The sequence below is a fragment of the Mustela nigripes genome, chromosome X (assembly GCF_022355385.1).
Source record: "Mustela nigripes isolate SB6536 chromosome X, MUSNIG.SB6536, whole genome shotgun sequence".
Lineage (NCBI taxonomy): Eukaryota > Metazoa > Chordata > Mammalia > Carnivora > Mustelidae > Mustela > Mustela nigripes.
Window position 1 is genome coordinate 122,309,504 of NC_081575.1, and position 22,109 is coordinate 122,331,612.

General features: G+C 46.9%; 1 protein-coding gene across 1 annotated transcript in view; it reads left to right on the forward strand.

Moving 5' to 3' along the window:
* The window catches only part of PRKX (protein kinase cAMP-dependent X-linked catalytic subunit), a 79,201-nt gene that overhangs the window by 51,338 nt on the left and 5,754 nt on the right, over positions 1 to 22,109 (forward strand). The window contains exons 6-10 of the mRNA XM_059385310.1: positions 6,915 to 7,034; positions 12,971 to 13,066; positions 16,359 to 16,416; positions 18,675 to 18,752; positions 20,562 to 20,710. Of these exons, the coding sequence (XP_059241293.1) occupies positions 6,915 to 7,034; positions 12,971 to 13,066; positions 16,359 to 16,416; positions 18,675 to 18,752; positions 20,562 to 20,687 (478 nt within the window). The 3' untranslated portion in view covers positions 20,688 to 20,710. The remainder of the gene's footprint in view (positions 1 to 6,914; positions 7,035 to 12,970; positions 13,067 to 16,358; positions 16,417 to 18,674; positions 18,753 to 20,561; positions 20,711 to 22,109) is intronic.

The following is a 22,109-nucleotide window of genomic DNA, read 5'->3' on the forward strand; positions in this document are numbered from 1 at the left end:
GACCCCACAAGAGGTGCTCCTCACTGTGGGGGTTTCATTGCTTCTAAGAATTCCTGGGGGACAGAATTAAAAACCACATTTCTTATTTTTTTAAATTTTCAAGAGAAAAGCAAACGATGAGTCCAGACTTCAGCAGTTGTATTTAAGGCCATGGGTTTTTACTTAGTTTTTATGAATTATTCTTGTACCTCTTTGCTTACCTGGAAACCCTCCCTACCCACGACATTTATCACAGAAGCAAGTCCTTACAGTACTGCACATAGCTGACCTTGGTATGCACCCCTGCAGTTGAAATGTTCCAACCCAAGATGTGGGTTCCGATGTTTTAATCCCTTTGTTAGGAAACCAGCCAGAGAACCGAGCCCAAGTTAAGTCGTGGAACTGGTGAGGGACTTTGTTTCATGAAAACAAAAACCAAACCTATAAAAGATTGAGTGTTAGATGAGAGCCAGGCTTTGAAATCCAACCCTTTCTCTCCCCCTCATTCATTCCTCTGCCCCAGGGCTCAGCAAAGAACAGGTCATGGGATCTGGCCCACCACTTGTGTTTTGTAAATAAAGTTTTATTAGCACACACTCACACAGTTTGTTTACGTCTTGTCTACAGCAGTCCTCATGCTGCAGGAGCAGGGTTCTGTGAGCTCTGCCGAGACAGATGGCTAGAGATAATATGTAAACAGATGAATGTGGCTGTGTGCCAATAATACTTTATTTGTAAAGTAAATGAGGGGCTTGGGAGTAAATAGAACAAGACAGCATCCCTTGGCAGACCATGCCATTTAAAAAAAATTACTTTATTTAAATTAAATTAGTTAGCATAGAGTGTATTATTAGTTTCAGATGTCGAGTTTAGCGATTCATCAGTCGCATCTAACACCCAGGGCTCATCACATCACGTGCCTTCCTTCATGCCTGTTCCCCAGATACAGCCCCTCCCCCCACCCCCTTCCCTCCAGCAACCCTCTCGGTTTGTGCCCTAGAGTCTCTTCATGGTTTGTCTCCCTCTCTGATTTGGCCTTACTTTATTTTTCCTTCCTTCCTCTGCGTTCATCTGTTTTGTTTCTTAAATTCCACCTATGAGTAAAACCATATGATAATCATCTTTTTCTGATTGACTTATTTCGATCAGCACAATACCCTCTAGTTCCATCCACGTTGTTGCAAATGGTGAGATTTCATTCTTTCTGATGGCTGAGTAATAATTCCATTGTGTGTAGGTGTGTGTGTATGGTTATATATGTATAATATATACATATTATATATATATATATATACACACATATGCATATATAAATACACACACATACACACTCACCACATCTTCTTTATTCATCTGTTGATGGACATCTGGGCTCTTGACATGGTTTGGCTCCTGTAGACAGCAGTGTATGCCTTTTATATTTATTTATTTATTAAAGATTTTATTTATTTATATGTTAGAGGGAGAGAGGGAGAGAAAGCACAAAAGCAGGGGGAGCAGCAGAGGGAGAGAGAGGAGCTCACTCCTGGCTGAGCAGGGAGCCCGATTCGGGACTTGTTCCCAGGACCCTGGGATCATGACCTGAGCCAAAGGCAGATGCCCAATGGACCGAGCCACCCAGGTGTCCCAGTGCATACCTCTTAATACCGTTATAGTCTCTGTGCAGTAAAAATATATCATCTGCTCAATATATTCACCATCTGGCCATTTCCAGACACAGTTTGGACTGCAACCCCCAAACTAGACCGTTTGTTGTGTGAGCTGGTTAAAACCAACCAGAAGGTATATTCATCCCACGGATGGTTATGCAGGCACGAAAAGTAACAAAGCCACAAGATCCGTGAACCTGGAAAGCAGTTACCACAAGTGAAATAAGCTGGACACAAAAGGCCATGTAGTGTGTGAGTTCACATATATGAGCTACCTTGTGTTGTCAAAGTGTAGAGCCTGAAGGCAGGATAGATGGATCCAGGGCCATGTCCCCATACTGTCCTGAGCCCTGCCTTTCTGCTCGTGCTGCCTCATGGTGTTCCTGCCTCCCCTCGCACCGGTGTCAGAAACCACCAGTTTACTCCCAGATGCTACGTAGACGCAGCAGGGGTGGGACATGCTCAGAATTGGTCAGACTGTCTGCTTCTCTCATACGAGCGTGCATGCACATACACACATACACACTATTTTAGAGCTTATCCACCCCACGTCTTCATCGTATGGATGAGAAAACAGAAGCGCTGAGGGGAAGATGACTTGCCCACATTCCCACAACTGCCGGGTGATGGTACCTTGTGACTGCCAGCTCCGATTTCTTTCTGATGTAATGGGAGCATCACATCAGAGCAGGGATGAAGAATGAAGAGGGGAGCTGTGGGGATACTTGCTGCACTAGGGCCGCGATACTGTTGGGCTACTCAGGTCAGGCATATAACTGCCTCTGTTTGTCTTTTTTTTTTTTTTAAATATTATTTGTTTGTCAGAGAGAGACACACAGAGAGAGTACACGTGGGGGGAGAGACAGGCAGAGAGAGAAGCAGACTCCCTGCTGAGCCAGGAGCCTGATGCAGGGATTATGACCGGAGCCAAAAGCAGTTGCTTAACCACTGAGCCACCCAGGTGTCTCGCACCTCTGTATGCCTTGCTTTGCTCATCTGGGAGGTGTGCATTGTTCCCACTTTGTAGGATTGTTGCTAAGAATGGGTGGATCCGCTAATTGGAAAGAAATCCTTCCAGCAGCTCCCTGGCACATACTAAGCATTGAGTAGACATAAGGTGCTTCTAACTGTATCATCCCCATGATTAGTATCACCTTCGTCACCACCTTTACCACCACCATCATCCCCATCACCACTGCCATCACTGCCTATACCATGATTATCTCCACCACCACCATCACCGCCTAAACCATCATCATCACCACCACCACCATCATCACCACCTACACCATCATCACTACCATCACTATCACCATCATTGCTATGGACTGAATGATGTCCCTCCAGAATTCATGTATGAAACCTTTAACCCTCCCAAGGCCACTGTATTTGGAGATAGGGCTTTTAGGAGGTAATTACGGTTAAACGAGGTCAAGAGAGTGGGGTCCTAATCTGAAAGGATTGACTACCTTATAGGAAATTGATTTGTCACAGTTCTGGAGGCTGGCAGTCCAAGCTCAGGGTGCTGGGCAGCTTGGTTGCTGGTGAGGACTCTTGCTGGTTTTTAGATGACTGCCCGCTCACTGTGGGGTAGGGATCTCAGAGAGATCTCTCTGTCTCTCCCTCTTCTCACAAGCACACCACTTACTGAGTTAGTTCATCATGGTCCAATGTGACTTCATCTTAACTTGATTACATCTGCAAGACCCTATTTCCAAATAAGATCACATTCACAGGCTGTGGCATTGAGGACTTTTGGGGGAACAGGGTTTGCCCCTGTATAGATGCCCTGGCAGACCGATAAAAAGTTAAGAACACACGAGCAGTTCGACACACATACCTTGCAGAGAATCCGCTCTTTCTTTCGTTAACACAGTCTCCCACCCCTGCCACGGTGGAACTGATAACAGTGAGCACTGAGAACATCAGGTGTAACCTTGCCTGCTCTCTAGACTGGGGACATGGATAATTCACAGCCTGGACCCGCGGCCTCTGAATAACAACAGGGCTCTTTGTCTTATCTTTCCATGTTGACCGCCGTCCGAAGCTCTCTAGATGTTTATGCCTCTGTGTACACCCATGATGCACCGGGGCCGTTTGCAGGAGGGCCTTCCTCTGGACAAGTCTTGGGCTATGTAGGGAAGCTCAGAAGCTAGAAGGTTCCACAAGCCTTCCCCCGGTGCCTCTTATGCTAGGACGGAGCCAGAAAGAAACGCACCTTTCCAGATGCAAGGGGAGACGCTGTACCTGATGCATATATAATAACCTGCGGCCACCTCAACCTGCTCTTAACATGAGCCCAGAGCTCGATTTCCAGCTAGCTTCAGGCAGCCTTGGGCGTGCCACCAGCCTGGGAGTCCAGCATGAAGGACCTACCCCATACATTGGCATAAAGGGCGCATGTCTGCCCTCGAGCTCAAGGTCTCAGTCACTAAGTGGAGAACCCTCGCAACATTCTCCGTGGCAGGGGAGTGCCAACCGGACACAGCCGTCTCTCTAGGGTGACAGATTCCTACGCCCTCTCCAAACCCAGCCTTTGTCCTGCCTCTGCCGAGGTCCTGCTTCCCTTCCCTTGACTTTGTTCATCAGACACTTGTCTTTGCATCTTCCCTCCTTGGAGGACACCCTGCTCTGCCTGGCCTCTTCTGCCTCTGCACTTTTTAATAAAGATCGTTGCAGATTGTACTTAGGATAAAGTTGACCGTCTTCCCCATTTTGAAGGACACAGTTCAGTGCAATCAGATGCATTTGTGGTATCCTGCAACATTCCCGCCATCCCTCTGCACAATTTTGCACCCTTCCCTGGTGAAGCTCTGTCCCCAAGAAATACTTACTCCCTATCCCCTCCCCTAGCCCCTGGCACCACCATCTCCTTTCTGTCTGTGCATTTCCCTGCTCTGGGGACCCCGTACACATGACATCGTACAATATTTGTCTTTCTGAGTCTGGCTGAGGTCGCTCAGCAGCATGTCCTCCAGGTTCATCCACGTTGTTAGCAGGGGTCTGTGTCATGGCTTTTTGAGGCTGAATCACATTCCGTGGTGTGACTGGACCCCGTCTTCTTGATCCATTCATCCACTGATGGGCGCTTGGTTGGCACCTGCCTTTGGGCCACCGTGATGAGTCACGCTGGTCTGAACATGGGTGGGCAAGTATGTCTTCAACATTCTTGCCTTTGTTTCCTTCGGGTGTACACTGGAAGGCGTCACGGATTGTATGACGATGCTGGGTTTCAATTCGCAGGCGCCCGCCATACTGTTCTCCACAGTGGCTGCACCAGTTTGCCTGGGGGATCCCTGTTCCCCACATCTTCGCTGGCCCTTATGGGTCCCATCCCAATGGGCATTACATGGTTTCCATTTTGGACTCTTTTCTTCCTGTCTACCAAGGAGCAAAGGCACAAGGAGGACCTGAACTCCATAAATGCGGAAGCCCCATACCTTCCTCTTCCCGAGCCACCACTGCCCACTTTAGAGACGGGCTCTCATCTGTCAGAGTCTTACAGGGCGAGGGCTGGTCAGCTGTTCAGAAACAGACGTGGAAATCAGTTCGGCCATCTTGAGCTCCGAAGTGGTATTTTCCAATGTCTGCCTTTCCCCGCCATCAGACAACACAGTGTGCCAGATAGAGCGTGCGGGGACAAGCCCGCAGGTGCTTTGGAGGGAGGGTAAAGTGTGTGCGTGGACAGTGTGGTGGGGAATGCGTTCCTTCCCCGGGGCTGCCATTACAGCTCCCCGACTGATGGGCTTCGGTCAACGGTACTCTCCCGCGGTTCTAGAAGTTGGGAGTTCTGGAATGAAGGTGTCTGCAGAGCCGTGGTCCCACATTGGCTCCCAAGAAAAGGGTCTATTCTGAGCCTCTGTCCTGGTTTCAGGTCACCTCATGTGGTTCCTAGACTGTAGGCACCGTCCCTGGGTCACCAGTGGTCTTCCCTCTGTGTGTGTCCATGTCCTCATCTCTTTTTTTCCTCCTCCATCTTTAATGAGGTATGATCGGCAAATTGTACATATTGACATTATACAATATGGTTTTTCGAAAGGTACCTAGTGTGATTTAATACCGATTGTAAAGGGATTACCACACTCGAGGTTGTAATCACATCTGATCATCTCACCTGGTTACCACTTTTTTGCGGTGGTGGGAACCCACATAAGTTCTGTCTTCTTGGTAAATTTCAGATGTGAAACAGGTCTTATTAGACAGTCAACATGCCGTTCGTTACATCTCAGGGCTTATTTATATGATACTCAGAATTTTACCTTTTTTTTTAAAAAAAAAGTCTTTTTTACAGGTGAGTTCTGGTTCACCTCCATGCTGAGGCATGTGAACTGGGAGAAAATGAAGACAGTCGGTCTTGTGTTTTCCATAGAGCACAAAATTTAGAGATCTCGGCAGAAAGGTGACACACCTGTGACACATCTATGTTTTAATGAAACATAGTGCCTCTTTTTAAGTATAAGGAGAATTCTCTTGTAAGGACAAGAGGAAAGGAGCTCCATTTTTACCTTTTGGGGAAAAGAGAGATCTGAGACCGCACAGGGGAGCGGTGACCAGAGTAAAACCCAACACACCTGACCAGGAGAAGCTGCACTGTCTGGGCTGGGTCCAGTTTTGGTGGTGGTGGGAGGGGTCAGCATCCCTTTTTTTCTAGCCCACAGTCCCCGAGGTGAGGCTAGAAGCTAAATTTTTGGCAAGTATCTGCCCTTCTGCAGAGACAGTCCTTTCAAAAAGCCCCCTATCCTGTTTAAATCCTAAATATACCAGTGTTCCTTAACCTAAGGATTTCTAGAAGCCACTGGTGAGGTGAAAATGACCTTGAACCCACAGAAATGTTGAAAACACTTCATAGGTTTTTGGGAGCAGGTGGAAAGGGCCATTAGCGGTGGGTTTGCCTTTCCTCTGGAGGCGAGCACTAGCTCGTTGATGGAGCAGACGTGTAGGTTCATGACGGTGTAGTGAGTGAATTCTTGACTTTTTCCCCATATCATTTCATGGGAAAACAGGTACCGTGGCATTTCGGTGTTTGAGTAAACCACGGTAAGTGACAGCCACCACATGAGGTTGGGACACCAAGGATGTTCCTTCGGTTATGTGTGGGTTAATGAGTGTTTGTAAGGGAACAAGTCCTCTTAGACAACGGTGGCATCTCTGTCCAGCACGGTGTGTCCACGGGGTGGGCATAGGGCATCGTATAATCACCATTGTCATTGTCACATTCAGTCCTTCTGAGATACACGCAGTCACCCGGCACTCCTAAGTCTCCATTATGCCGTTCTCTGTCCTCAGGACGTGGACCCTTTGTGGAACGCCTGAGTATCTGGCTCCTGAAGTCATCCAGAGCAAAGGCCACGGGAGAGCCGTGGACTGGTGGGCACTCGGCATCCTGATCTTTGAGATGCACTCCGGGTGAGTAGGAGGGTCAGCATGTCCTCTCTAGTGCTTTCCTCCCCTGCTGCTGGACATCTAGTGCTTTTGGTGGCAGATGCTCGTGGTGTCTTCCCGTGCTGGCTTCCCCGTGCCAGCACAGCAGTGGGGGACACACGGGAAGCCCCAGCATTTGGAACCTTTCTCCTGTCTAAATGTCCCTGCCTCCCATGACTATAATATTAAGTCTTCTGCATGGGCTCTTTTGGAGCAAGGCAGAGAGCTCAGGTAATGACTGTACGTGTTGATAAAGATACATAAATTACATATGGTTTAGGACGTTATGAATGAGTCACATGCCGGAAAGGAGAGCGTGTGCCCGTACTTGAGGCTAGCAAGGTTCTGCTTTCCCCACATCTGGACAGCAGAGGTGTTGAATGGGCATCACGGTATCACCGTGATTGAGGAGTCCAGCTTGGCTGAGGCACGAGGCAGGTGTGATGTTCCTCTACCAGAAATGTAAAGCATGCATCCCCTGCTTAGAGATCCTAGATATGGGGATTCCTCCGGGTTCCACGGAGGAAGGGCTCTTCTCTGATGATGCAGCTCACAGCCAGCTGGTCTACGAGGTGCCAAGACAGTGGTTGGGGGCCCTTGGACGTACGGCCCCTCTGCCTCCTTCCGCCCTCCCTGCCCTGTCCTGTGTCCTCCTCCTTCAGGCCAGTTTCCTGCTGGGGTGCTTAGCACGTGCTCAGAGTTTACCCCCAGTTGAACCCAAAGCCCATCTGACTTCCACGTCTGATTCCCTGCAGGGCAAGACCAGAGCTTTTTGCCTGGAAACCTTCCCTTTCAGTTGGAAAGAATGATAGAAAGAGGTGTATTTCTGCACTGAGGGTATGGCCAGAGTGGAGTCTTGTGAAAACCTGTATTTCTCTATTATTTGTTTATCAACTATCTACTCATCTATCTATCTGTTATCATCTATGTGTCTGTCATCTCTTGTCACCCCTCTGTATCACATCTATCTGTCCATTTGTCTGTCTCTCCATTTGTCCATCTACCAATCCGTCCGTCCATCCATCACTTGTCTATTCTGTCTGCCTGTCTAGCCATCCATCCGTCTGTCCATCTGCTCTCTGTCATCCATCCATCCATCCTCTCTGCCCATCCATCCATCCATCCATCCATCCATCCATCCATCCATCCATCTATCCAACCATCCATCCAACCATTCATCCATCCAACCATCCATCCATCCATCCATCATCTCTGTCTGTCCATCCATCCATCTGTCCATCTGCTCTCTGTCATCCATCCATCCATCATCTGTCCATCCATCATCCATCCATCCATCCATCCATCATCTCTGTCTGTCCATCCATCATCCATCCATCCATCCATCCATCCATCCATCCATCAATCCATCCTTCTGCCTGTCCATCCATCCATACTCCCTGTCTATCCATCTGTCCATCCATCCATCCATCCATCCATCCGTCTGTCTGTGTGTCTATGTGTCTGTCATCTGTTTATCTGTCTGTCCTTCCTATCCATCAATCTATCCATCCATCCATCATCTGTTCTGTTCACCCAGATGTGTCCAGCAAATCACACACAACTGAATTTCTTGACAGACACCCCCAGCCCGTGAAGTCCCAAGCTGAGCAGAAGGTTAGCATGAATCACACACGGAGCCCATCCATCCAGACCATAACAACGGTTGGGAATGTGGATGTGCCCGTCTTCGTCAGATTCCCCCTCAGACGCTCTGCAACCCATCTCCCTTCCTTCATATTACTGACCACTAGAGGTCAGCATTGTTTAATGATAAATGAACCCCCGGTGGCCAGAGCTTCATAGATGAAATTCTTGAGCTCTGTTTTTTCCATATTCCAACCGTACATTCAAGTAGGATATCTTCTACATAGAGAATATACTACTGTGAGCTATTGTTAGTAAACACAGTTTGTTTACTAATTGTTTGGAAAACAATATTGATGGAATATAAGGAAAGTATTGGAATTAAAATAGAATTAAAATCGAATAAAATTAGAATATAATATTGGGATGTATTAGAGTAAATATATTAGGATTATTATGTAAAAATACTTATTGGAATGATTAGAATATTATAGTATAGTTCATTCAAATATTAGAATATGCTCTATTAGAATAGTAGAAGTAGAATGTTCCTAATAGTCTCATCGTGTATTTGTAATATAATACGCTACAATATAAGGTGTAGAACAGAAAGTAATGAAGTAAGATCTAATACATTATGAGGCTCTGACTAGAATAATTGATGATGAATCGTTAAAACCCCCCATCCCAGCCAAAACGCTGAATGTATTAACATTTACCCATTCCTCATTGGAAGGGGTCAAGGCTTTCCGGAGGGATTTCTTGCGGGACACAAGTCCGTGCACATACCACAAGATGCGCCAGTCCCTCGTGGTTCCCTCTGCAGTTCTGTCAGACTCAACCTTCAACCTTCCCCTGGACCACCTCTGAATTTTCCTCACTGTCCCCTCCAGCTGCTTCCACTCCTGCCCATGTTTCCCTGGTGGCAGGTGGAAGTATCCCGCGTGCGCACGCACACACACACACACACACACACACACACACAATCAGGCCACGGTTGCTGGAGGTGCATGAAGAAAATGCATCCACATTCAGAGCTGCATTCTGGGAGGGAGGGGAAAGCCCTCCCAGAGCTCATGAACGAGACCCGTGGAACCCCAGGGTTCCGTGGGACCCCACATGGAGAATCATGGCCGCCATACTTAAGACAAGGTGTCCCTGGGACTCATTCCTACCCTACACTCTGCCGTCCATCCTTGCACAGCCTGGCTCTTTGTGCTTGTCCCTTTTGGTGAACGACGCAGGCTCTATGTTTTCTAGGCACGTACCACAGCAGGGGGTCTTCGAGGAAGACGTCAAAAACAGTGAACCAGTAGCACGTCCCCATTCTGTGTTCTGTCCAGAAACTCTTCCTTCTTTTGTCTTGAGTCCGTGTCCAAATTGCCCGCCTTGACCACCGCTAGGGCGCCTCTTTCTGGACAATCCATTCTCCTGGAAGGTGTGGGTGGGTCAAGCAGTTATGTCCAAGTCATCATGAGGATTGAAACAGCAGCCAAGTTGGCGTGATGCTGGGAGAGGAAACTCTTGACCTTCCTACGTGCCCACGGGCAAGTCGTCCTTCGGCACGCCGCTGGCTCCGTTGATCTCTTTAGCTCACTTACGTAACGAGCGCTCGGTGCTTGTTGGAGAACTGGAAGGATTCTGTTGGATAAAAGACAAATTTGAAGATTTCTTAGGGTACTTTCCACATGCCTGGGGCACGGCTCATTCTCAGATCCCTGTTCTCTCTGCTTCTTCCTTTGGGCAAGATCTGGTACTGCTCATTTATTACCATTTTTTCCCGCTCGTTAAACCACGGCTAACATACCTTCCCCATGATACAGACCCGTAATGCCTGCTTCCTGAGAACACTTTGTTTAAGGATTGTCCAATAAAGGCTGTTAGGTATGTAGGACACGTTTTCTCCTGGTGTTTAACGGGCCGTTTGTCAATGTGTGCCTTAGCCCTGATGAAATCCTGAGACAGGGCTGCCACCCAAGAAAGCAGTCCGACCCCTCTAACCATTGTTAGAGCATCTGGCCGACCAGAAACAGCCGACTCGGGAGCTATGAACTGGAAGGCGTAGTCGGCGGGGGCATATAGACCTTTCCTCCGAGCCTGGCCTGGGCAGTGTCTCAGGATGGAGAAGCTCGTAACTCTAGAAGCCAACAGTGGCCAAAGTAGTTGGAGTAACGGAACCCAAACAACCAGCGGCTCAGAGATTCTGCTGTGGCCTTCCCAGCACGGGGCCTCTGCTCTCTCCAGAGCGTCTCCATGAATAGCTAAAATGTCACAAAGAAAAAAAAGCTTTTCCACGCCTTTGTCATGCATGGCTACACGTTCACGTTGACCCAGTGTCTTCCATTATTCTTATTCAGCTCCCTCTTCTTCCTCAGCTTTCCCCTTAATGTCCTTTTGTGGAACTTTATATTCTACAGTATTCCAGTTTTTCACTTCTCTGTAACGTAAATGCAGAGTTAATGGGTCTCTTCTGTATATCGGTCCTGGGCAGGACAAATGGCTAAACACATGGTGGCTTACAACGGAAATCCACCCTCTCCCACCTCTGAAGACCGGAAGTCTGAGATCCAGGTGAGGCAGGGCTGCTGAGATCCAGGCGGGGCAGAGTCAGGCTCCGTCCCCAGCCTCCAAGGAGGGTCCTTCTTGCCTCTTCCAGCTTCTGGGGCTCCAGGAATCCCTGGGCTGATGGCCGCGTCCCTCGTTGTCTCTGCCTCTGTCCCCACGTGGCTTCTCCTCTCTGAATCTCTCCTTCTGTTGCTTGTAAAGACCGTATCATTGGATTTAGGGTCCACCATAAACCAAAATGGCACCCGCAGTCCCATTTCCAAACAGGTGCCGAGTCTTTCTTCATCCAGAAGTGATGCCTGCGTAAAGAGAACAAAGAAATGGGTGTCGCTGAAAACTTAGAAGCCAAGAGATCCAGGAAGTATCCGTAGGAGTGTCCTGGGGCAGCTGCAACAAATGACCAGAGACGAGGTGTCTTAAAAGCATAGGAATTCATCCTCCTCCAGCTCTGGAGACCAGAACTCTGAGATCCCGGCAGGGCAGGACCCCTGAGATCCAGGTGGGGTCGGACCTCTGAGATCCAGGTGGGGTCAGACCTCTGAGATCCAGGTAGGACAGGGTTGTGCTCCCTCCAGAGGCTCCAAGAAGGGTCCTCCTGCTCCTTCCAGCTTCTGGAAGAAGTCCAGGAGTCGCTGAATTTATGCCCATGTCCCTCCCTTCTCTGCCCCCGTCCTCATGTGGCTTCTCCTATGTTTGTCTTTCCTCTTCTGTCTCTCACAGGGACACCTGTAAACTGAGCCACCCCTTGAAAACGCCATTTTTTAAAAAAGATTTTATTTATTTATTTGACAGACAGAGATCACAAGTAGGCAGAGAGGCAGGCAGAGAGAGAGGAGGAAGCAGGCTCTCCGTTGAGCAGAGAGCCCGATGCGGGGCTCGATCCCAGGACCCTGACTTCACGACCTGCGCCGAAGCCAGAGGCTTTAATCCACTGAGCCCCCGAGGCACCCCTGAAAATGCCATTTTATAAGCTATGGCCAGTGGTTCTTTCAGGGAATTAGATGTTCTCCTTCTAAAGGATGCAGTTACCAGTGGATAAGAGTTAAGGGTCTTTGCCTTCCGCATTCTGAGCAGATACCAGAAGTACAGCTTGTGCCTTGGGCATATGGGTGGGTATCTGGCCCATGTTTATTAACTTCTGTGTTTTCTTTGATTTTTCTAGCTCTTTGCCCTTTTCAGTATGTTCTTGTGTTACTTATTTCAGATTTTTTCCCTCCTGTTTCAAGGTATTAGAGAAGACATGTCTGTGGGTTTCTTTGCTAGGACGACAGTCTTTCCTTCTGATAACTATGCCATAGATGGTAAGACTTAAGTGAGTGAGCAGGCCCTCGTTGCCAATAAAACTTTATTTATAAAAACAGACTGCCGGCTGTGATGCGCTACATCTTTGTGGCCCAGAGTACACGTTAGGAACCAGCCTTGCTCTCGTCCAGCTCCGTACGTGTGACCTACGGGAATTCATCTAATATGGAGGTTCAGATGCTGGCTGCTTACAGACGTACGGTCTACCTGGACCAAAGAGAAAAGAATAGGACACAGTGTTACACGTCCTCCTCCATTTGCCCTGCTCACATTTATTGAGCACCTACTGCGTGCCACATAGTACCCTATGTTTGAAGAGTGCAAAGAACTTCCCTCCTGCTCTGATGGGGGGTGACCTCGTGAACGTCCTGACTGCGTCGAGCTTCTAGAAACACGGTTCGCTACAAAGCACAGATTTTTTTTTTGTGTGCCTGCTCTCCGCTAAAAATAGCTGTTTATTTTTCTTACAGGTTCCCTCCGTTTTTCGATGACAACCCGTTTGGCATTTATCAAAAAATCCTTGCAGGCAAAATAGATTTCCCCAGACATTTGGATTTCAGTGTAAAGTAAGTAAACCGTTCCCCTCCTCGTCGGGGCGGGGCGGGGAGGGGTGTTTATTTTTAAAGTCACAGACAAGAAATCACAGAGCACGCATCCGCTGAGCAGGACGACATACTGTGTTCTTACCAGGCTGTGCTCCGTGTCCTCTGGACAGTCCGCTTTTCCACCAGACAGGAAAAGGTGGTCGTCATTCTGCTGTCATGATACTTAACCTTTTCATGACTCTTGGTCAGATTTTATGGGCCTTGAGAGAAATGACATTTACAATTAGCCAATACAGGCATTTGTGAATCACCGCGAGTAGGAGAACCATTGGGGTATTGGACCAAAAGCCCTTCACCTCCTCTAGCTGGTTTTGCCGTTGGCAGGACTATTGATGGCTTTAGCAGACTGTCTCTTTTTCCTCCTGCTTAAATTACTTTCATTCTTAAATTCCTTTTTCATGCTGATATTAAGGCTGATGAACCTCTTCTAGGAGGACTTCTCTACAGCTTCAGTGTTGGTGACTTTGGGTGTGCAGGTCATTCAATTTCTGGTGACGGCGGGGAGAAAACTGAAGTTTTTAAAAATCTCAGACCACTTGTGGCATTCTAGTTACCTTCGTCCATCTGGTCACCTAGGAGACATTTTTGTATCGTGACTTGTAGTTCTTTCTCTGCATTTCCCAAGTGAACCAAGCCTGGCTGGTCACAAGGTAGTTAAGTGAGTTTAGTCAAGAACTAAACTTTTCTCTCTTTCTGCTATTTTTTTTTTAAGTAGCCATGGGCAGGGAGTACAGAGAAAACTGATTTCATGACACTGGGACAGCTGCCAGTCGCTTTTCTCACTGGTGAAGGTCATCTCACTCTCCCACAGAGGCTCTCTTTCCAAGTAGAAGACAGTGTTTTCCCAGGCTGGTTGGGCCTCAGAGGTGGTGGTGTGTTTGACACACCAGGCAAGTTTTAGAAGATAAGCAAGAAAACTAGATTCCGTGAAAAATAGTCATCTAGAAGGCGGGCACTCTGAATGGTAAGACAGTGAGGCACGAAGGGAGATTGAGCCGTCAGAACTTTCTTTTCTCTAGAAAGAAATGGAAAATACTACATAGAGCTTCTCCCCCCGGGTCCAACTCCCATTAGACTTGAGTGACATTATGTCACATGGTTATGCCAACATTTGCCAGTGGTTGCCTTTGATTGAAATCTACTCACGCCCATTGGCCGATCAGCTGGTTGGTGGTGACCGTAGACCATTGACATTCCTAAGGGGTGTGGGTATCCATTGTCTTGTGTGGATGCACACTGGCAGAGTCCATGCTGAGGTATACAGCTGTGGCTTTGCTGTTGCTCCCCATCAATAGAGTGTGGACTGTCTCTTGCATTCTCCAAGTCAGCCCTTGTGGAACCCTCTGACGGTCTTAGGCTGGGCAAAACCTTGGGGGATATATTCCCTTCCTCTTGCAAGCAATGACGTAAACTCTTCCAAAAGCTGGCTGGTTCTTGGTTTCCCCAGAGAACGGACAACACATAAAATCGTAGGTCATTTCTTCCTTCATTGGTGGGAAGGGCTCAGGTTGGTCATGAACATTTTACGTTTATACTGTCCCATGGAAAAAAAGGGACTACAACAAATATTAAGTTTAATCTACATTTGGTGTCTTAACTCCCTATGCCTCTTTTCCTTGTAGTCTATTCTGAGAGAGACCCATCAGGGTCTGCCCTGCTGTCCTTTGCTCTAGAATGCTCCTCGTTGAGCAGGCTCCTCTTCTCTCTTGCCTGGGACCCCTGTGTCCCCAGCATGGGGGCTCAGCCAGAGCAGGAACCTGGGATCCTTTGGTGCAGTTGCTGATTGCAGATGGTGGTTGAGAAGAACTTCACTTCTTCCCATTATTATCTAGATCTTCCCAAGTTGGATGAGAAGCAGGACCCTAATGAGTCTTGCGTATCCAAACCACTGCCATTGGGTGCCATGACGGTCGGATTTTTACTTTCAAGTTCTCAAGGCCTTCTGTTGTTGTTGGTTCATACAACCTCGGCATTTGACTGTGTTACCTTCCTGCCTGGGCACATGTGTCTTTGGATTGTCACTAAGATTCCTTGTAGGATCTTAGGCAGCTGAAAGGACATCAGAGCTCTGGGGCGTGTTGCCAACGTGGTAGTCCAAACACCTTCCCAGTGTTTCTTCCTGTCTCAGAGTGGTCAGAGAGAAGCCAGGCAGGATAGAATCAAGGGTTTGCCACAGAGCCTGTCCCAGGATTGCAGGCAGCTCCAGAGTTCCTACACGGCTTTGCCGTATTGGACAGCCCCTTTATATCCGTACCCCTTGCTTTTGGGACTGTGCTGTTCTGTAAGTCTTCAATTTTATATTTTATTTTTAAAGATTTTTATTTATTTATTTGACAGAGAGAAATTACAAGTACACTGAGAGGCAGGCAGAGAGAGAGAGAAGGAAGCAGGCTCCCTGCTGAGCAGAGAGCCCGATGTGGGACTCGATCCCAGGACCCCGAGATCATGACCTGAGCCGAAGGCAGCGGCTTAACCCACTGAGCCACCCAGGCGCCCCTATATTTTATTTTTAATTTTTTTTTTATTGGGGTTCTAAATAAGGCATTTGGGGATCTTGGGACCCTGGACCTTCCCATATATTGCCACAGGCCTTGGGATTCCAGAGTCTGTGGCGTGAGTCTGGGGGTGTGCTCCTTAACCCAGGGCACAAGGTTCCTTTCAGTTTTGCCAAGTTGTGTCATGGGTTTTTTGAAGCTGGACCGTAGGTCTTTTGATTTGTCTGGGGTATTTCAATTTATATTTGAAGTCTCTAGATATTACTGTCCATAATGTATTCTATGTGTTATGTGCAGAGACACACACAAGCACAAATTTTATTTCCTTACCTTGCATTTCTAGAGCTAGCCTGTCTTCGGAATGTCTTGACATAAACTATCAGATCGTAATGGCCCTGTATTCTGAAGTGGGTGGGGAAGCAGCGTTTAAGAAACTCCCAGAAGTCTGTGTGTTATGGGAGAGCAGGTAACATACAACCAGAATCCCATAAATAAGTAGCTCTTTAGGGCAAACCGTGGCCATTCATTTTGGTAAAAGCCGGTGTCTTCTCTTGGGCAAGGACAGACTCAACAGGTACATTTTAAGTGAAACTCACATCGGTGAAGAAACAAATTGTGAGAAAATGTGGAGGCAAAATGGAAATGGATCCTCCCTCCACGGCATGATGTGGTGGGCGGATTTTATCGCCCTTGACCGGCCGTGTTTGCTTGGGTCCGTATCAAGATGCATCTTCTTTTTGTCTCCTTCCCGCATGTAGAGACCTCATTAGGAAATTGCTGGTCGTTGACAGAACCCGACGCCTTGGAAACATGAAGGTCAGTGTTTGTTTTCCTACGTCTTACGCACGAGACACTCCCATCACGTGGCACCATACATACGTTTCTATTTATAGAGACAGTGATCGTGTTTAATTGTTGGCTGAAGTTCAGATGTGGGTGTCTGGGCATGCGAAATCCGCCTGGGTCTCTACTGCATCTCTTCTTCCCTCCAGACGCGTAAATGACTCAACCGTCACCTCCAAGATGTCGGTATTTTCCTTAGTTATTTCGACGTTTCAAATAACGTGATGGACCTAGAACTCACGTACCATACATGCCTCCCCATTCTGAGTGTGCAGTGCAGCACCGTCTACTATGTTTGCAGAGTTGGGGAACCATCCCCAAAGTCAGTGTCGAAGAACGTTTCCTCCTTCTCGGAAAGAAACCCCATACCCTGTGCTGTTGTTACTCAATCCTTTCATCCATCCTGCCATTTCAATTTCCCTGTTCTGGGCTCTCCTGTAAATGAATCACAGCATAAGTGATGTATTGTGTCCGGCTCCTCCCATGTTTTCAGGGAGATGCTAGCAGGTGTCAGTGCTTTGTTCCTAAGGACAAATCACACTCCATTCATGGATGGACCCCGCTGTGTGTACTCATCCCTCCGCTGAGGGACAGTTGGGTTGTTTTCTGCCTTTTAGCTCTTCTGAATAGTGCCATAACCGTGGACATGCATGTCTGTGTGGGAATTAATCATTTGAGAAAGTGTACCTCCTGTGTGGTTTTCACAAACTTTTCATGTGGAGGGGAATATATTTAAGAGATGATTGTGTAAATGGTATAATATCTTATATGCTCATTTTGGTTCTGTTGTGGCACCACTGAGTCTAAGAGAATCTGGGAACATCTTCTCAGCTATTTCTGGTTCTGGATATCCATGGAGGAACTTAATCATGGGTCCATACCTTGGTCTTGTCTGCCGTAGTCTTGGGAGACACAGTAGACCTGTGCGTGAGGCTTGATTCACACCAAGCTCTCAGGACCATCTGTTGATGTGGGTATATTTGTGTCCAGTGGCTGCTGTAACAAAGGAGCAGAGTCTGAGATCCAGGCAGGGCCGGACCACTGAGATCCAGGCGGGGCAGGACCACTGAGATCCAGGTGGGGAAGGGAGCTCCCTCCAGAGGCTCCGAGGGGAGGGTCCTCCCTGCTTCTTCCAGATTCTGGGGTTCCAAGCATCCCTGGGCTTGTGGCCACATCCCTCCCATCTGTGTCTTTGTCTTCATGTGGCTTCTCCTCTGTGTCTGTGTCTCGCCTACTCTGTCTCTTGCAAAGACACCTGCCATTGGATTTAGGGCCACCCTGATTCGGGATGAGCTCTTCTCAGATCCTTCACTTAATCAGATGTGCCAAGACTCTATGTCCAAATAAGTTATTCTGCATAGGTACCAGGTGACATTTCACAAACTTTATGTTATGTTCAGATCTACTGGCTTCTTCCTATGTCACATAATTCATGTGTTTCTGTCTTAACAATTCCCGACATTTAGTGAATTAAAAAAGTTGCTCCAAGGGCCATAAAAAGGAATGAGATGGGTAGGGTCAAAGGCTCAACACCTGGGAGGGATTAGGGTTAGGGATAGGGTAGGCGATGAGGTTGGGGTTAGGGTTAGGGTTAGGTTTAGGTTAGGGTTAGGATTTTCAAAGACCATGATGCCATTGACATCTGCAAGTTGGCCATTGGTGTTAGCCTTGAGAGTGAAGCAGACAGATCATAAGAAACCATTACTATTACACAAACATGGATAGTGTAATTGGAAAGTCCCGCTGCGTAGCTGTTAAGATATCTGATGTGGACATGACGGGTTTGAGCCCTAGTCATGTGACTTACTAGCATTGCAGTATTGAGCCAATGACACCATTTAGTCTGTATGATCACACCATCTAGGTCTGTATGATGAAGATGCTAAATTCTGAAGAAAACCATTGGGATAAAAACAGGCGGCAGACTCAGAAATGTCCTTCTGTCTGTCTTGTATCTCAGGAGCCTGAGCCAAAGTCCTACTTCTGTGTGTAGTCCAGACTGGTCCTGACAGGATTTCTTTCTACTCTGAATGAAAGTGAACAGAACACAACACCTTTATGTATATATTTTCCCTCCTAGGTCACAGTCCAGGGACAATGACTCAAAACATAGCACACTTTTTACATTTAATTTTACTTTTTAATTCTCTACTAAGTAGAGATTCTCTGGACTGTTTTCTTCCCTGTCCTGTCAAAATTCTGTCTACTGACGGTGCCTGTTTCTTTTGAAGAATGGAGCGGATGACGTAAAGCGACACCGGTGGTTTCGAACGGTGGATTGGGAGGCGGTCCCACAAAGGAAACTGAAGGTACAACATATGTATGAGGGTAACTGTTGGCTCGGAATTGTTACCTGTCCTCAGCAAGGGGCAGAGTCTGATTATGACTTGTTTACTTATAGCTGATACATTATTTATTTGTATACTACAGCTGATCAGCTCAAATCATTAATAAGCCAAGATCCCTTTTCAGTGAAAATCTTACTGCTACAGAGACACGTAGAGGTAACGGGTTAAGACCCCACATTTTACAATTGGGTTTTTTGAGACCTGGCTTTGTCCCTCACTTGAACTATGACTAGGATGAGTCCTATCCCACCAATTTCTAATTGGGAATGATAAATGTTGTAACACAGATCACATGTTTGTCCAACATTTATGGATATTATACAGTGACGGTGGTAGTATTTTCTAGGTCACCTTTCTTTGAACTGAATATATACATGTGCATACACACATAGCACACACGCACACACATTTTTTTTAAAATTATTTATTTTAGAGGAAGAAAGAGAGCATACACATGTGAGGGGGGACAGAGGGGGAGGGAAAATCTTAGCCTGACTCCTAGAGCTGCTGGGGGACTTGAGCTCACTGCCTTGAGATCGTGTCCTGAGCCAAAATCTACAGCTGGACACTTGACCGAGAATCGAAATGTATTTTTTTCTTTTCTTTTTTTTTTAATTTTAAAAAATATTTTAAGGATTTTATTTATCTATTGACAGAGACATAGTGAGAGAGGGACTACAAGCAGGGGGAGTGGGAGAGGGAAAAGCAGGCTCCCAGCTGAGCAGGGAGCCCGATGTGGGGCTTGACCTCAGGATCCCAGGATCATGACCCGAGCCAAAGGCAGTTGCTTAACAGTGGAGCCACCCAGATGCCCCTGAAATGTATTTTTGACAGGAATATTCAATATTGACATTCTCAACCTTGGACTTTTAGAGTCAATGGAAGGACTTTAAAAATGCTGATGCCTGGACTTTAAAAATGCTGATGCCTGGCCCCCAACCCAGAATGTAGGGTTCAGCCCAGACCACCAGTGTCTCCATGAACTGTTTTTAAGTGTTTTAATGTATTCAGTGACTAATTTGTTAAAATTAAATAAACAACATATTTTCATCATTCAAAAACCAAATCAGTATTAGAAGATGTGCATTACTGAGTGTTATTCTCTTGCTCTATTTCCTCCCAAAGCCCATTATTTTTATAAATAAAGTTTTATTATTAGCACACAGCCACCTGCATTCATTTACATGTCGTCTGTGGCTGATTTTCCCCCACCAGGGCAGAGCTGAGCATTAAGCAAAGAAATTCCTCTGCCTGCGAGACCAAAAATATTTACTGACTGGCTCTCTACGGGAACCTTTGGTTGACCTTTTCAGTGCCAGTGACCTCATTTTCTTGATGCTGGATTGAGGCTTGGCATTGGTGATACTATCAGTGGAGCCTGCTCTTGTTGACTTCTTTCTGGGATTTTCCAAATTCTGGCCACTGGACCAGCTACTTCAGTATCACTCAGACCTGGGCAGGCCTGGGGATCTGCGTGAACAAGGAATCTGGGTGGTTCTCCAGTCTCAAATTTAAGAAGCAAGGGCTGGCTACCATCTTTTCTCCCTTTGTTCCTCATAATGCACCATTGGTGGACACCTTACTCACAGTATTTCTGGTTCAGAACTTTCCATGTTCATAAATAATGCAAGGCCAACTTTGGTTTTTCTGTGTTTTCCCAAGTCATGTCTGTTGATATGTTAAGTTGTAGACAAAAAGGGATGCACGTCCCATCCAGGTGCCTAATGTTTCCTCTTGACTTTGCCTCTGTGTTTCCCCCTGGTCACTTAGCCTCCCATCGTGCCGAAGCTATGCGGTGAGGGTGATACCTCGAACTTTGAAGCGTACCCCGAGAATGACTGGAACACGGCCCCTCCAGTGTCGCCAAAAGATTTGGAAGTCTTCAAGAATTTCTGAGGATGGGAATCCTCATCTGGAAGGTGTATCTTTAGATATACTAATTATGCATCAGTGAAGATGGTGTGTCCCCCTATCAAGGGGATGTTGGCGTTGGCCAAGCAGGGCTTCCCTTGTCCCCGGGGACTTGAGCAGTGAGGCAGAGCTAGATGGAGTCCTTCTAGCATCAGCTTAGTCAATGCCCAGGGTTTGTTACACAAGACATGTGGTGTGGCCCAGAGACAGCGTTGCCTCCAATGTCCCACTCCCCAGACACTCCTGTTGGGGCAGAATCCATATCCAGCTAAGACCCCTGTGAAATCTGTGTGTACCTGCACATCCCAAGGCACAGCCCCTTTGGTAAAAAAAAAAAAAAAAAAAAAATTAAATCCCTGAGTCCTTGTGTTCTAGAAACCCTGAGTTCCAGACCAGCTTCCTCCCAGATACCAACTAAATATTTTCGGAAGGGTTTTTTTTAGACCCCCTTTCTCTAAAAACTGTTGACGGCAGTGAACACCTCGATGGAATTGGCTAAACTCCATTTGACCATTAAAAGAATGGATTTTTGAGTCATTTCTTGGAACCTTTAAGGTCTGTGACTCTGTGTGGAAGTGATGGCTTTGAAGGATCTTTTGAACATGGGTAGTGAAGACCTTTCAGTTACTCCCAGATCTGTGAGGAGCTTGGTGATGTATAGCACTTGGTTTTTTCTTCTCATGACATGCAGGCAAGAAAAATGGCAGGAAGAGAAGCAAGATACAACCAATGAGAGGTCTCCTCCTTGACTTTCCTTGGTTCTTTTTTGGGGCTCTGTTTATTCCCCCAACAGTACTTATGCAGAATGGGAGAAATAACTGGTCAATACAACATCCAAGTTGACACTGTTCTAGAACCCTTGCAAGGAGGGACACGTTGTGTACCAGAGACCTCTACTCTCTGCTGGTCTTGCCATGCAGATCCTGAGGAGAAACCTGCCTCAATGTTAAAATGTGAAACAAAAATTCAGTGAGAGAGAAGACAGGTGTCCCTGTGGATGAGAAGGGAACATGTCTGCTTGATGGGTTTTAGTGTTTTCAGCACGTCATGACCATTCTCCTGAGGTTCTCTTAAAAAAGATTCTCTTTAGCTTTAACAGCTTCTGCAAAGCTCGTGAAGGCCAGTTAATGAGTTTTAAAGGTAGGAGGTGTTTCTAAATTGGGGTTTTGCTTTCTCTTCTGTTCATTTGCTTCAATTTTGAACGATTTGCCTGTAATATTTTGTGAATGATTTTTATCCAGTCGTCCTTAAATGGAAGGCGTGATCCATCTTCCATCTTGATGGAAGACGTGCTATGTTTTCTAGTGCACGACACTTAGTTGATAAGCCAGAGGACTGCAACCTTTTTGTAACAGGGATACTGTTAAATTTACTTAAGGAGACACAAATCTGACATCTGATGGGGTC